Source organism: Hippocampus bargibanti, linkage group LG11, assembly GCF_051943395.1.
Source record: "Hippocampus bargibanti isolate YZ-2025 linkage group LG11, ASM5194339v1, whole genome shotgun sequence".
Lineage (NCBI taxonomy): Eukaryota > Metazoa > Chordata > Actinopteri > Syngnathiformes > Syngnathidae > Hippocampus > Hippocampus bargibanti.
The window spans coordinates 12,241,259-12,257,563 of record NC_142744.1 but is presented as its reverse complement, the minus strand read 5'-3'; the positions used below and the strand labels follow the sequence as shown (position 1 = coordinate 12,257,563).

At 43.4% G+C, this 16,305-nt stretch overlaps 1 protein-coding gene across 5 annotated transcripts in view; it reads right to left on the bottom strand.

The window, feature by feature from the left end:
- Window positions 1-1,604: 1,604 nt before the first annotated feature.
- cdh24b (cadherin 24, type 2b) overlaps window positions 1,605-16,305 on the bottom strand; it is a 52,687-nt gene continuing 37,986 nt past the window's right edge. For 2 of the 5 annotated variants that reach the window (XM_089007964.1, XM_089007968.1), the window contains 5 exons: window positions 15,028-15,145; window positions 12,183-12,506; window positions 9,718-9,925; window positions 5,998-6,487; window positions 1,605-4,206 (listed from right to left, as the gene is read on the bottom strand). In XM_089007964.1, the coding sequence (XP_088864090.1) occupies window positions 3,229-4,206; window positions 5,998-6,487; window positions 9,718-9,925; window positions 12,183-12,506; window positions 15,028-15,145 (2,118 nt within the window). In that variant the 3' untranslated portion in view covers window positions 1,605-3,228. The remainder of the gene's footprint in view (window positions 4,207-5,997; window positions 6,488-9,717; window positions 9,926-12,182; window positions 12,507-15,027; window positions 15,146-16,305) is intronic. The other 3 variants (XM_089007966.1, XM_089007967.1, XM_089007965.1) reach the window with 3 other exon arrangements.

The window sequence follows — 16,305 nt, the reverse complement described above, 5'->3', positions numbered from 1 at the left end:
TAGCACTTTATATTTAAAGGATAACCGACGTCACTTTTTTGTTTTTTAACTGACATCCGAAAAACGTTTTATAGCATCTAAAATACCCAAAATGATATTTTAGTCAAATGCAAAACACCAATAAAAATGACTTAAAGTGTCCAAAATCTGCAAAAAAATGAGCTGCGAATTGGGCATTTTCAGAAAGTCCCGCCCCCAGTTCGCGACGTCAAGCCAAGACGTCTAGCATTGCTAGTGAATCAAAACAATGGCTTCAGATTCAGAGAATATGCTTTCTTGTTACACATCCAGTTATGAATATGATTCAAATATTTCTGAAGAGGAAAGCATACATGTTTGCAATCGATTAAAGAATTTATTTGTGCCATTTTGAGGCAACATTGGGGGGAAATCTCTCACCAAAAAAAGAGGCCCAAAATGGCGACCTCCTGTGGCCACCTATGTTTCCACAGGATGATAAATTCCTTATATGGCGCTTGGACGCCCTCTTCTGGCCTTCTGGTGGCTTTTTGGTGCAACACGAGGTCCCCAGACCAAACAAGTACAGCAAAATACATTGACGTGATGGAAGGACCACTACAATGCGTCTTTTTTACGGTCAGGGGCGGTCCTTTAGTGACGTCACGCACGGACTCGTCACCAACTCAAAAACAAGACTTCCTGAATATTCAGTGTGAGTTTTAAAACGTAAAATATAGCTAAATGCGGTGGAATCTTTGTAAAATACACTCAGTAGAAGTAATTTGAAGCCATTTTACAAATTATGGACACAACTTGTCCGGAGACGTCGGTTGTCCTTTAAACATACAGTCAAACCTCGGTTTTCAACCATAATCCATTCCAGAAACCTGTTTGAAAACCGATTTGGTTGAAAACAAACATTTCCGGTCAGAATGTATTTCTGTGTTTTTTTTTTTTTTTTTTTTTTATGGTGACTGAACAACACAAACACGCTTGCTCACAATGGAGTGAGGATCATACGTCTGTCACCGTGAGACGTGACACAATGAGCCCAATTTGAAAAGCAATGTGTCAAGGCAAGCTCGGACGCCAACAGAACCGCTTCCTGTTCCCCCGGCGTGTTGCAGCAGCAGAACAGACACGTGCGCGCGTGTGTTTCAGGGGATGCGGCCGGCCTCGTGGCCAACCTGACGGTAAGCGCGTACGGCACGGCACGGCCGAGCGACCAAATGAACTGTAAACAGTTTGGTAATAGTAGTATAGTATAGTATAGTATAGTATAGTATAGTATAGTATAGTATATAGTATAGTATAGTATAGTATAGTATAGTATTCAATAGAAAACATCGTATACTATCCTGTCGTGTAAAGGTCACAAAGTGAGTTCCAGAGCAGCTGAAGGCTCTGTCAGCCATCGTGCTGAAACGGGCAGGGGGGGCACACAGAGGTGGAAGGAGGAAGAGGATCTGAGGGAATGAGAGGGAATAGAAATTTGTAGAAGGTCAGATAGGTCCCCCATACCTATCTGACCTTCTTCAAATTATGGATAGGTTATGGATAGATTTTGACTGACGACCGTTTTGTCGGAACGGAACCCAGTCGTGACTCAAATGTTAAATATATATATATATATATATCCTCTTTCATCTATACCTGCTTCATGTCACAAAGAGGCTACAGAAAGTGCTTAAGAATGAATGACTCTCTGTGTCTTTTTGTTGTCATATTATTTGTTATTTAGTTTTTTTGGTCGTTTTTTTACTTCTGTAATGATGATCATTTTATGTTAAGTGTGTGTAAAGTGTCCTTGAGAGTTTTGAAAGGCTCTTATTAATTACATTGTATTATTATTATTATTATTATTATTATTATTTTACGGAAGCGTAGAGGGGTCAAGTGGTGCATTCAGGTGCGCTCAGTTTGATCGCTAACCGATTTTCAGTTGTAAATCGAGGCGTAAAAAAAAAAGACATTTTTGGTCAAAAACGGAATAGGTCGAATACCAAGATGTTCGAAAACCAAGGTTTGACTGTATATTCCATTTTCCAGTCTGTTCAGGACATTCTTGTTCAGGAATAAATCCCAGAGAAAATAAAATATCACACAGATACATTGCAGTGAATGAGATCTGCGCAGATTGTTCAAAACATTTGGGCTGTTTGCTTGCAACATACAGTTCGCTCCCAAGGCAACAAGGACTAACTAGTCTGGCATTTGAGCCACTTGCCGCAAAGAGGAATGTTACGTTTTCTTTCATATTTGTGAGAGGTGGATGGGAGAGATGAGAGAATTAATTGGTTGGTGGTTGTGTTAGTATGTCTCATTTTGAGAGTGGAAACGTGCTTCGATTTTCGTTTGCCTGAAATTATTGCAAATCATATTTACTGATGCATTGCTGTGTATGAGTACATGGTAAACTGTCAACAGCCAGACCTGCAAACCAACTAAAATCAGTTCATATTCAATTCACGACAATGCATCTAAAATATATTAGACAGTGATACCTGGACTTTTGAGTGTGCTGGGAACTCGCTCTCGATTTTCAAAAAGGTTCGTTAATTGGTTACAAGTTTTGTGGCTGCTGGAAAAGATTATTGGCATTTCCATTCATTTTAAGTGGGAAAGCTGATTTGACATTGCCGCAATTTGAGTGAAGAGGTCCAGGAACAAAGTAAACTCGAAAGTCAAGGGACCACGGCATATTTGTTTCTTTTCTTTAGCCATCCTGCATTGGTCCCTTTATCTTTGTTTAACATACACACACATACGTCTGCTAAGAAAAGACAATCACAGGGTTCTTCCTACTTTCTTCCAAACCGTCCAAACAGTTAAAAGGACAACTCGATTTCCCCGCGGCTTGCCATTGCACACGTACACACCCGATTCAATTGCGTACTGTTTATTTGGGTTGCTTTTTTTGTTTGCCCAAAGTTTGAACAAACAACTGTCGCCGCCAGCAGAAGCATCCCGTGCATCGTCTCGGTATCTGTGCTTGACCATATCAGTGCTTCAACACTTATTGCTTTAAATTACATCAATCACTCCCTCCCGTTGCCTCCGCGTTCTTCACCCTCCCTGGGCTCGTTTCTCTCTGTCTCTTTTTATTACTTTGCCTCTTCATCTTTCTCCCCTTTAACTTGTCGTCACATTAGTCTGCTTCGGGTAGTCTTTCCATCATTATCGCCCCTCCCTTCGTCTTTCTCCCCTTTACCCTGATTTTTCTTCTTTTATCCTTCCTCCGTCTTTCCCTTCATATCGACCCCTCTCCTACCCTCTTTTGTCGGGCTTTTCCTCTTTGGCAATGTCTTCAACTGGTTCCTTTTCTTCTTTCCCTTTATCTCGGTCTCGGAATAGCTGAGCTAACTTGTGGAAGCGGGGCCCCCACTCTTCCAATCCTGCACCCCAGTCCTCCCTCTCCGCATCTTTCTCTCCTTCACTCTCGAGTGAGCTCAGCGATCCAGCGCGGGACCCGGTACCCTCAAGACCATAGATCTGTACCGAGTCATACGGGGGTTGCGAGGGGTCAAACGTGACCTGGGCAAGGCGTAGACGTAGGAATTCGGCCACCCTCAGAGCCAAAGGGGGAGCGCCGGACCCTGGCGCTGCTCTGGCTGCGTCAACACCGGGAACCCAACTGGGGGGGGCAATGCCCAACACTCCCCCGTAAGCTCCCCGGGGATGACCGGGGAAGGGCAGTAGCTGGGGGCTCATATCCATTCTCGCCAAAACATAACCACCCAAAGCCACCCGGTCTCGCCAGTCTCCAACCAAGGCGGGTGACTCTGGGTAGACGGTTGGACTACCGGTCAGTGATATGCCGCCACCTTCCCTTTCTGGCCTTGCCACCACAAAGTTGGTCCCCAGCTCGAGTCCTCCCCTCTCCAGAGTAACGGGGGGATCCTTCTGCCTGCGCACCCCTCCCTGCAAAAGGCTGGCGTAGTTGCGAACATTGCTAGCTTTGTGTTGTCCGTTGCTAGAGGTCACCCCACCTCCACCTGCGGCTCCTCCGTTGCATTCGGACTCGGCACCTTTTGGAGAGGGGCCGGCACGGGAGGCCTTCCGCCCCGCCATCGGTAGTGTGGCCGAATCGCACACCCAGCCGCCGACGCCTTGACCCTGGCCCATCACAGAACCAGATCGTGTCAGGACAAGGTTGTGCTCCCTTGGCAGTGTCCCCGACTGTACCTGGATGGGATGGAGGTGAGCACGAGTGGTTTCAATCCAGGGTTTGGGTCGGGTCGAGTACTATGGGGGAGGAGGATGATTAGGTAAAAATATGGTGGAGGATGGTAAATATGGGAGAACGAGCAATGGCAATAATGAGTGGGACAAAAGAAAAGTCTGATTCAAAACAAAAAAGGAAGTCAAGAGTGGAAAGCAGGAATGAACAGATTCATTGCACACTAGAAAGAACCGACAATGCTCCGTGAAAGCGAGATGGAGCGATTCAGAGATAAAATGTTAGACAATTAAATGAAGCTGAGGACTTCGAGCATCTGCTTTGGCTGAATAAAACCGGCGCAAGATAATAAACGGCAGGAAATAAATGTTCTGACATGTCTGACTTATCACTACCCCTCAGCTTTGTCCCGAACCTCACGGACGTATTACAAAAGATGAAAAATATTGTTCGAAAAAATCACAACGACCGAATGCGAATGATTAGTTCATATTTCCTTAATCACTTCATTGTCGCGTCGTTTGTGTGTTTGAATCACTCCTACAATAGTAACGCCAGTCATTGTAGACCATTATTAATTAAGTCGAGATTCAATACAGTGATACCTCGGTTCTCGACCATAATTCGTTCCAGGACCCTGTTCGAAAAGCGATTTTTTTCGAACACTGAAACCATCTCTTTGCTCCTGTCACTTGCGAGTTGACGGGGGGGGGCTTCCTCTCCCGGCCGTTCTCCACCTGCTGTCAATTCTCTAATCACGAACACGGCGCATTTATACGGTTCGCGATCACCTCGCCAATGCCGGATGATTGACTCAACTCGCCACCGTACCTGGACTCTTCCTTCGATGCGCGAGTGTATCCGGTCCGAGGTATTTTCCCTGCGTCCCGTAAATTTAAGTCATCTTCCGGGATTGCGTCATTTTGCACCCTTGTGTGCCATTTGCTTTTTGCCGTAGTAAGCGGGTCGGATTACCCCCTGCCTTCTTACTCGCTGTGTTTTTTTTTGTGAATAAACATCCTGCTTGGGTAGTATACGTCTCTGCCACCTGCTTTGGGATCACAAACATTTCCAATACGTTCCGACGAGTCAGCTGCCGTCACTCTCGCTCGGAACGTGACAGCTTTGGATGACTCGGCTACAGGATGTTCTTTTCTCTTAAAATATCTATCCAATGACACTTGCTCTCACTCCCACAGCCACATCACTAGATTTTACAGCCTTCTTATTCTTTAATATCGTACTGATCGTAGATTTCGCCATGCTGTATTCCCTAGCCAGATCAGACACTCGCACACCTCCTTCATATTTTGCGATTATTTCTTTCTTAAATGCAATAGTTGTACGCACTACTTTTCTTTTGTCACTTTTAGCAGCACTTACTTTCTTTGGAGGCATGATTAGGGGCTAAAACTCTTCGTACACCTATATTAAACGTGAGAGCAAAACGCAGCACGTCCGCAAGCTACAACAGGTCACGGAGAGAGCGATACACCCCTACGCCGCTCAGCACCCCACCCTCGCGTACACATTCACGCGTATTGGCGTTCGAACACCGATTGGTGTTCGAACGCCGAAGCAAGAATATCTAGAATATTTTGTTCGAACTCCGATTTGTTCGAACTGTGAGGCGTTCGAGAACCGAGTTACCACTGTATTTCATGCGGTTGTGAGACAATTTTCTCAACATATGAGAATGAGACGACGAGAGGCATATTTTGACAAATTCAGAGTGTGACGCTAGGCTATTGAAAATCAATATGGCGTGCGGTGGGGAGCCAATTTTTTTAACATATGAGAATGGGATGACGTGAGTTATAGCTCAACAAATTCAGTGTGTTTGATGCAAGCCTTACCCAGTCTACATCATGAGCGTGGTTCCCTTTTTCTTCGCCGCTATCCTCAGTACAGTTGCTGGAGGTTCCCATCCCTCGTCGCTTCTCTTGACTGTCACTAGTGCGCGGCGTTCCTTCATCCGACGTGCTCATGCCACTTTGGGTCGCAGCCCCATCGCGGCTACCCGCGTGGCTCCCCGATCGGCTTCCCGTGCTAAGATCTGTGGGGGTTATATACACCGCCCCTGAATCCATGGGTCCAACCATGGCGCCCTGGTTTTGGATGACCAATGAGTGGTCCGGTTGGCCTCCGGAAAAGCGGTATCCGAGCTCTGCCAGACCTGGCTCCAATGTTTCACCCGGTACACGGCGTAGCACGGGTAATGTGTGGCTGCTGTAGCAAAGGCGACCATAAAAGGGTGCTCCCGGGCCTGAGTAGTTGTGATCAGCAACTGGATTCTGAGCCCAGCTGCAGGTGCGACTTTTATCCTGCCCGCGTTGGCTGTAGCGCCTGGAAGACATAAAACCACATTGAGATGTGAGCTGGCATGACATTGCAAAACAAATATTCGCTCCAAAGAAAACTGCACCTAGCTCACTGCAAATGTTTCCCTTTGTATGATCGGTTCAAGAAGACAGGATGGAACCTGACTGTACATTTTGTCCGTAAGGTTATTGGGACTCCAGAGACGCTGTAAGATTCAAATCACCGCTTGGTGCTTATCGGGGGCTTTTGAATAGTTTGTGTCTTAAAAAGATACATTTTCTTGACAGAAACCTTTCGAAAATGCCTTTATTGGAGCAAACTAGCTCGCTCTCTGAGTCACACTAATTCTTTTAACAGGAGACCTGCGATTGTTTTCTTAAATGTCCACATTGTTTTATTCCTCCTCAAGTAATTTCCATTTAATTAGGCTCTGTTAAAAAAATGCCAAACCTGTCTTGAGTTTTTATATTCATGCAAAAACATCCCCAGGAAAAATAAAAACTTGAATGTTTATTTCGCTTTGTTGTGTTGACAGATATAGATAATAATTGCTGTTTTTCGTTGTAGCAGAAATACATACTCAGATGCATAAAGGTCGAACCGACGAGTTCACACACTGACTTTACGTCCCCGCAATTATAATTAGAGCTCTATAAATGGCTAATGACGTGTTTTAGAACAAAGCTCAAGTGCTACAATGGCCATCTTGGGAAAAAAAGCACACACTAACCCAATTTTGTTTCCCAACATTTATTTGGATGCTTAAAGGACAACCGATGCCCCGGACAAGTTGTGTCCATAATTTGTAAAATCACTTCAAATGACTTCTACTGAGCGTATTTTACAAAGATTCCACCGCATATAGCTATATTTTACGTTTTAAGACTCGCGCTGAATATTCAGGAAGTCTTGTTTTTGAGTTGATGACGATGCCTACGTCAGGTCTGGAACGTTCCTGACTGAGAAAGTGACACACAATGCATTTTGGGTACTTTTTTTGGTCTGAAAACTTCGTGTTGATCCGTGTTGACGGCGAAATTAAAAGGAAAACACATAAATAACACAATTGTGTTGTGCACCAAGACGACTATCTGATTCGAGTTGACACAAATTCCCAGCAGACAAATCAGCCCATTTCCAATGGAGCTTGAGCGCCATCTTGTGCATTTTCAGGGACACAACATTGCCGTCCTGACGGCTCGAATTGATACGGAAGTACTTCTTTAATCGATTGCAAACATTTATACTTTCCTCTTTACTTTTCTGAATCATATTCATAACTGGATGAGTAACAAGAAAGCATCTTCTCCAAACCTGAAGCCATTGTTTTGATTCTTGAGCAAGGCAAAGACGACCTGGCGTGACGTCACGAACAAGGGGGCGGGACTTTCTGAAACTCACAATTTCCGGGTCATTTTGAAGTAGTTTTTTAACCCATTTTTATTGGTGTTTTGCATTTGACAAAAATAGCAGCATGCGTGTTTTGTGTATTTTAGATGCTATAAAACGTTTTTCTGATGTCAGTTAGGAAACAAAAAAATGGTATCGGTTGTCCTTTAAGGCAGGCACTCAAGTGAATGAGGAGTGGACAAATGACAAAATATCAACGCCAGCGGCTCGACTGTCATCACATAACCGTTCGCGATAATAATAACGTTTTTTCAAACGCTGCTAGAACACTTTCTTAGGCGAAAGTAATTGGAAAAAAATAGTTTTACAACTTTACAAGAGCATCATCTATTGCGGGAAATTGCATGATCGGTGAGAGGGCATCTCATGTTCTTCTGTCTACTTCCCTGAATTGCAAAATAATAAATAATGAGTTTGATTAACTAAAGGCAGGCTTCCTTCTTTTTTATGGTCTTTGTGGGACTTGCATGAATTTACTGCAGCTAATTATTAGTCCAAAGGCAATAAAATGTTTCAAGGAACATCAAAGTGGGTCAAACAAGTCATTGATGTAGCACAGCGTAAACAAGCATGAACAAAACGAAAACAACATTGCGGTTCATTAGGAGGTTCTGCCTGAGAACACTCCCCGCATTGGCGGTTTGACCGTGCTCGATTATGACCTCGGAGTTACGGCTTGTAAGTGGATCACTTATTGTACGGGGTGGGATTAAAGCTTCCACTCTGAAGCAGTAAATTGTCCCTTTTTAGGCGTCCTTTTATTGTGTGAAAAAGCGGCCAGTCGTGAGGTCCTTTGCAATTAAATGTGTCACCACATGCTTGTGTGTCAAAGTTTGTTGACACATTGGGCTAAATACGTCAACAGGTATGGGCGCCGAAGGGTTCTGTGGACACAATTATTTTCTGATCACAAGCCAATCTAGCTAGTCAATGGGGCTAAGGGTGAATTTTGGAAGGGCTTGCCGATTAGCCAACATAGGCGAATGCTAACCTGGCCTCCAAAGAAAAGCATTGACATTTAATTGTATATAATTATTTTAAACTTAGTTCTTACAATACAAATAAATCTGAAAATGAAAACACTAACATGCTGTTGATTCAAATGTAACACAATGCTGATTTCACTCCAAAAAATGCATTGGTCGCGGTCAATTGAATAAATTTAACTTGGTAACTTATTCACTGCCATTCCCGAATTAATTCGAAAATTGAAAATCATGACGTGAAGCGCCATTCCCAAATTACTTCGGGTTTTGGTTTTTCTTGCGGCGGAGGTGCGTTTGAAGCTTCGGTCAGACCTCTGGCAATGTTTTTCCCTTCCACGAGTGGGCAGCATTTGTGTTTTTTTTTACAGCTGCCCCCACTTTCAATGCAGATAACTCTAGAGGGAAGTAAGCTCAATATATTTTTTTTCTGATAAAAAAAGAGAATACGTTTTTTTACACTGTATAGAATTTTTATGTAGTCCTAAAACTCAATATTCTGTGGTTCCTGCAACTTCAGTGAAAATGACAAAAACCCTGGCACTGGAGTGGACACATATTTGCTCATCATCTGGCAGTGAATGAGTTAATGGGCCCTGCAATTGGCTGGCAAACAGTTCAGGGTGCGCCCTGCCTACTGCCCGAAGATGGCTGAGATATGCTCCAGAACCCCCCGCAACCCTTGTGAGGGTAAAAGCATATCAGGAAATGGATGGATAGTGTTCATGGGACTTTCAATGGGAAGCAGGAACATATATAAAACAAAGCTGATTAAGATCAGGAAAGACGCTCAGAAATGACCACAAGCTCAAAAAAGACAAACCAAAGCAAGTACAGAATACAGGAACAAGAACAACTTACACATTCCTGCTGTCCAGTGTCCGATAGCCGCGCGAGCGAGAGCTGTTGGGGGCGCTCTGCAGCGCGGCGATATCAAAGGCAGCCGTATCGGCTTCACCGCCGCCTTCGTCATCGTACGTGATGATATTCTCACGGACGTCATCGTCTTCCAACGGAGACAGCGAGTCACGCTTCTGGCGCCTCAGTGACAACGACAGGGCACTCACCGCTACGAAGCGACGGCGACAGTTGCGGAGGAAATTGAGGGATGAAGGTGAACAAAGAATGATGAAAAGGGGTCAGGAGGAAATAAAAAGAAGGCCGAGAGGGTAAAAGGAGGGTGGGAGATGGGTAAACATTAAGGTTAGACAAAGAGGTGAGACCAAACAAATTCAGAGGAGGCCTTGGGTTAGAGGGCAGGTGCATCATATCAGCGGGCTGCAAGCCATCGCGCTGTAATTGACTTTGAGCTCCAGCCAGGCAAACAGAAGCTTTCCTGGATTGTCCCATGCCTCAGTCGTTTCAGAACACAGCCTAACATTTGCCTGGAGGAGGTTAGGGGGAGGGGAACTACAGCTCCTTGAATGCACAAGTATTTTAATAGCTTTTTATGAATGTTAATCCAATATGTATTGTTCGACCGCTAAGTCTTTCGCCCCTTTATCCCGAGTAGTGAAGTTATTTGGTGTTGACATGAATCGAGACGATTACAATTGTGCTTCCAAAAGAATCCTTGGCATTTTGTCGCTCCACATAATTGCAGGAGCTGTGCGATGTGCGATAAAACTGTGGGTTTACTTTGCTGCAAAAACTTTTTTTCTCCGTCCTTGAATTTACTTGACTTGTTTCTACTCTTTTACACCGGCAGAAAGCCTCTCCATATCACCTTCACGCAAACGTGCCTCCCTTTGTGATTGAACAGCTCTCATCCAGAATGATAATGTCCCTCTCAGCAAAGCGTGAGCGGCGATTCAACGGAGTGAATGCAATTGACAACGATGCTGGCTACCAACCAACACTTCCTCAACACCTGAATGGTGATTGGATTGAGCATTTGTCAATTCTTGGTCAGGTGGAAGTGACATTTCATTGTATGTCTAGCCACAAAGTCAGGCGTGAAACTCAAGCATAATACCGGTAGTTATTTTAGGAGCAATAAATAAATAAATAAATAAATAAATAAATAAATAAATAAATAAATAGCTTTCTAGCTAGCTAGTTAGCTAGATAGCGAGCTAGATAGCAAGATAGCTAGATACATAGACGGGTAGATACAGTAGATAGACAGATACAGTGTACAAAAATATAGGTAGACAGATGGATACAGTAGACAGAAATATAAACAGACAGAAAGATAAATAATTACATGAAGAAATAAACAAATAACTAAACACACACAAATAAATAACTGAATGAGCACAAATAAACAAACAAACCAATAAATACATGTTGCTAAAGACTATTTACTTGTCTTTTCATATGCAGTTTTGCGGCCGTTCTAATGCAATTGTATCACTTATGTATAATAATAATAAAAATAATAATAATAATAATAATAATAATAATAATAATGTCGGTGCCATTCGACTGCCATCGCTGGACACCAAAGGGGCCATTGTGCTTCTTTGCGCCTGTAATGGGCAGCATCTTCACATCCCCGCTTTGTTCAGCGGAAAGGTCAGTGCTGTTGGACAGTCTGCGGCTGGATGGATGCATGGCTTGAGGAGCCCGCATAAGAAGCAGGGAGCGTCAGCGCAGAGCGCCGACACGTATGTGGAACTGTTGCGGCATGGAATTGAAGCAGATTTATGTGGGACAAGAGATGTGAGACAATCTCTTTTCGTCAATGGATGCTACAGCTGCGTGTTTGCTTTCAACATTTAGCTTGTAGTCGACGTGCACGTTCCACCATGATGTCCCTGATCCACTGGTGGAAAGACGCTTTGATCCTCTCCTCTTTCATCTAGAACTGCTTCATGTCATCACAAAGATGGTACAGCAAGTCCTGAAGAATGTATGTCTCTCTCTGTCTTTTGTTTTGTCATATTGTCTTTGTGCTGTCATATTATTTGTTATTTCATTTTTTTTGTTCTTTTGACTTCAAGATGGCGCCACGAGAGTGACTGCCTTTCCAGCAGCTCATGTATTTTGTTTTTCTACTTTCACTCCTTTCATCACTTTGCTGCTGTGAAATGTAAATTTCTCCACTGTGAGACTAATAAAGGCAAATCCAATAATAATAATAATAATAATAATAATAATAATAATAATAATAATAATAATACATTTCATATTATATATTCAAAACTCTCAAGGACACTTTACAGTCACATTTTTTCTGCGGGTGAGCAGCTTCAGCCACACGCGCCAGCGTTCACGTATAATTTATATGGAGTGGTGTCTTTGAAATGGAATATGCAAAAAAAATATCATTGTTGTTTTCCCATTAGCTCATGACTGATTTCTGCTATACTCATCTTACTTACCTAGAAGCGTCGCTACACACGCCAAAATGGCCAGCAGAGCAGCGGTGCTGAGGCCCGGCGAGGGCAGCGTGGATTGCTGTGGGAGACAAACGGCTTCTCTTTCCCGCTCCCATTCGCCCTCGGCCTGTTTGTCCGTCGTTTCTCTCTCTCCAGGCTTTGCCCCTCCTCTCAAGCAGGGGCAGACAGACACTGTGACAGTGCTGGTGCTGGTGAGGCCTGATGTCCCATCTCTTAGAACCAGCGGTACATAAAACGTTAAGCTGGAAGATGGAGAGCGTGATAGCGGCTGCAGCTGGGACAGCAAAACCAAGCTTGCCGTGGGACCTGGCGAGAGATCATGCACATGACTGCCATTCAAATGATGACCGAATAATATCGCCCAGATTCATTTCTTTGGAATGTCCTCCAACAGCATAATTTGGCAACGAGGCAATCACACATGATCAAGACGATCCATGATCTTATCAATGCTAGTCACAGTCTTGATGGGGGATGTTTTGGACAACATCTGGGAATTGTTGCATATATATATATATATATATATATATATATATATATATATATATATATATATATATATATATATATGCACTAACATCCTCTCCCTTAGACTGATTTTGTCTCTGCTCAGCAACAGCAAGCCTCAGGCTTCAAATTCCAACATTTTTTTTTTTAATTTGCAGAAGCACTTAATTGACATTAACTGTTGCATTGTGTTCAACAGCATGCGTCAACGTCATGAAGCGTATCATAAGAAAATCAGTGGTGGGCCGTGCATATAACCCCTGGGCCTTCAGTAGTGCTATGTCTGAATCAATCCAAGATGTGACTGTAAATAAAGTGTGTTGTGATTTACTCGAGTGTCCCGTTAGGCAAGAAATAACTTGTGAAGAAAGAAATACTGTCATTAAACTGTTCTGTAATTAAAGTGTTGAGTTTTTACTATGAACGTGTGGATTCATGATATGGGATGAGAAGTCGCTCTTACACACCGGCGAGAAGATTAAACAATACGATTGGAATGCATTTCCGACCTTTGGTACTGATGTCTATTTTTTCTTGAAAATTATATTGTGGGTTGACAAAACCGCAATTAAATCAACACAACAATATACAGTGATACTTTGGCTGACGAACTTAATTGGTTCCCAGTAAGTGTGTGTAAAGCGACGTGTGTATTCCAAACATTAATTTCTCATAGAACACCATTAAAATGAGAATAATCCGTTCGCAGGTCCCCATAAAACACAATTTTCAACTAAATCCGCATTAAAACTACACACAATATACCTCATTTTAAGTATAATAAATGTAATATGGTAATGTAATTAAAGAAATAAACTCTACTGGATAATAAAGTCGTTTTATTTACCTTTGTGATGGTCGTTGATGGCTTGATGGAATGGATAGCTTTTTGAATAAAGTGTCTCAAGGAGCTCTGGGTTGTACATCTTAGAAGTTGTGATATTGCAAAAGCAACAGATGCAGTCAGACACACTAGAAACTTCATTAATAGTTGGTTTCCTTGCTTGTATGTTCTCTTCAAATTGTACAGATGCGATACAGTGCGGGTTATTTGTGGAGTCTGATTGATGGGATATTTTAACATTGCAGTCTACACTGCCTTTGAACTATCAATAAAGTTGAAACGAGTCCAAATTTCACTGTGTTTTCTATAAATTTTCTCAGCATTTCACTTTTTTTTCACTTTTGTTTTTGTTTCAAGCTCTGTCGTCTCCCTTTCGTGTGTGTGTTTCTGTTTCTGTAAGCCCTCCCCCCGGTCACTGCTGCGTGTGTCCTGCTGTGAGTGTCCTCTCTCTCTTCTACCACGGATCTTGACCAATCACGTGCGGCTTTAACCAAAGACTGGGGGCGGGAAATAGAGCGGGAAAAAAGCCAGCTGCCATTTCAGGAGCCCCAAGAACCGGCTCGTTCGACACATCACTCATTGTGGCACTCGTGTGTTTCCCGAAAAACAGTTTGTATGCCAAGATTACATTCTCGCGAATTTAACGTTCGTCAGGCGAAACGTTCGTTAGCTAAAGCGTTCGTAACCCGAGGTATCACCGGATTTGGTTATGCCGCTCGCTACAGATTCAGTGAGCTCGCTCTGGCCAGCATGCTCTTGTCAGGAGTGGCTGGTGATACTATGATTGAGTGTTGACGAGCCCATAATAGTTTGAGAAAACTCTGACGTTACCCAGGCCTGTGAGAAGGCCCTGTGCGTCACCAACTTGAAAAGTAATTGGTTAAAGCTACAGACATTAGTTAAGGCAACTGAGTATTTGACAGCGCATTTAATGCGGCAGGGCCTGCAGAACTGATTGTGAAGGCGTCCAGGGAGATTCATGATCCTGGTAACAAATGATGGCTGAAATGTGATTGGTTAAATGCTTAAATACGAAAACACACGTCTGGAAGCAGCACAACAGGGGAAAGGTAATTAAAGGAAGCTTAAAGACAATTTGGAATTATTCAATAAGAATTGATGGACAAAATATAATTAATCAGTCTGTGATTCAAATATTTTTAGGCCAGCAGAGAAGGCCCTGCAGGCACTGACGTCCCGTGACAGAAGAAAATCAATGAGCCTCCAGAAACAAAAAACGAACAAGAGTAGCAAGAACAATCACATGTGAGGGTTTGGAGAAACAAATCCAGGCAGGAAAAGAAAATGGACTCTAAGGTGTGAGAAAGAAAAGAAGATGACAAAAATGCGTAATGATTGATACAGTGTTTTTATACACATCCGTCACTCTATCAATATTGAGTTTAGAAATGTAGAAAACAAAACAATGTTGGGATTAAGACAAATGGAGTCATCTTGGTTTGATAGAGTGCTTACCACCACTGTCCCTGACACTGAAGTTGAGGGCAGCCCTGGATTCTGGAGGAATACTGAAATACACGGTGCTGTCATTGCCTCCTTCATCTCTATCAATCGCTCGCAACACCTGCACCACCTGAAAACCAGAGATAGAGGAGGGAGAGCATCAACGTGTGTGCATGTGCGCGCACGCGAATCAAGGGGGATGGAAGAGCTGCGAGATGAGAAAGAAAGTAATGAGAGAAGCGCAAAGGCGCGGGTTGCTTTTAGTGAGCAATAAGCCTTTAGCCGGCGTCAGCACAAATCAAAACAAGCCAAACAATTAGCATAGCGCCGCATGTTAACCAAGTGTAATACACACCAAATAAATAACCGGCTGACATGAAATGAGTCGCGGAGTGCGTCGCTATATGGCTTTCCATTCAGTAGGAGCGTTTGCATGTTTGCAAGGGGTCGGCAGAAACTCTTGATTCAGAGACCGAAATTCATTTAGATGTTTTTTTTAGAGATTATCTCAAGTTGAAGAGGTTTGCATGCCTTTTGAGTCAGCATGGCCGCATTCTGGTATCAGTTGGAAGTGTATGTGGATATTGGATTGTGTCGTGACTAATGACTTGTCAAACAAAGACATGCGTACACGCCCCAACCCTTTTGAGAATATTACCCTTTTTTCCCAATGCAGCCTCGCTAGAGCTCAGCCACGTAACCACATAAACAAACAGTGCCGCAAGCCAAAAAAAAAAAAAAGAATCCACAGCAAAGCCACAGAATTCAGTGACAAAGCCAAAATACAGGTGGTGTCCAGCGGCAAATTAAGGAACAAAGAGATGCTGTCAATGGTGTTGCTGGGACGTGAACCCATCTGAGAAATATAGAGTGAAAACATAAAAATAGGGCATCAGAGAGAATGTTTGAGAGCAACTCCAACTGCAATTCATTTTAACAATGGGGGGGGGGGGGGGTTCCCTAAAGGGTCAATCCTCGTACTCCTTCTGTTCCGCCATCCGTCGTTGTGATCTTTGGGGCAAGTGCTCTAAACGCTGTGCTGAACGCTGTGCTGAAGTGTTGCCAACGAGTTCAGGCCTAGATCAGCCTAGCTCGCTTACGATTGGCTGTGTAGAGTATGTTGGCGGGGAATCCCTCTTCCCAGTTGATACTCCAGGAGGAGGTGATGCATAACAAAAAGTAATGGCAGCCAGCAGCTTCAGTAACGGTTTACTGAAGACCCAAGGATATATTGTATGTTATCGTACTCCGGTAGGTGTGAAGTTATTTTACGACTGTTAGAACGTCTGT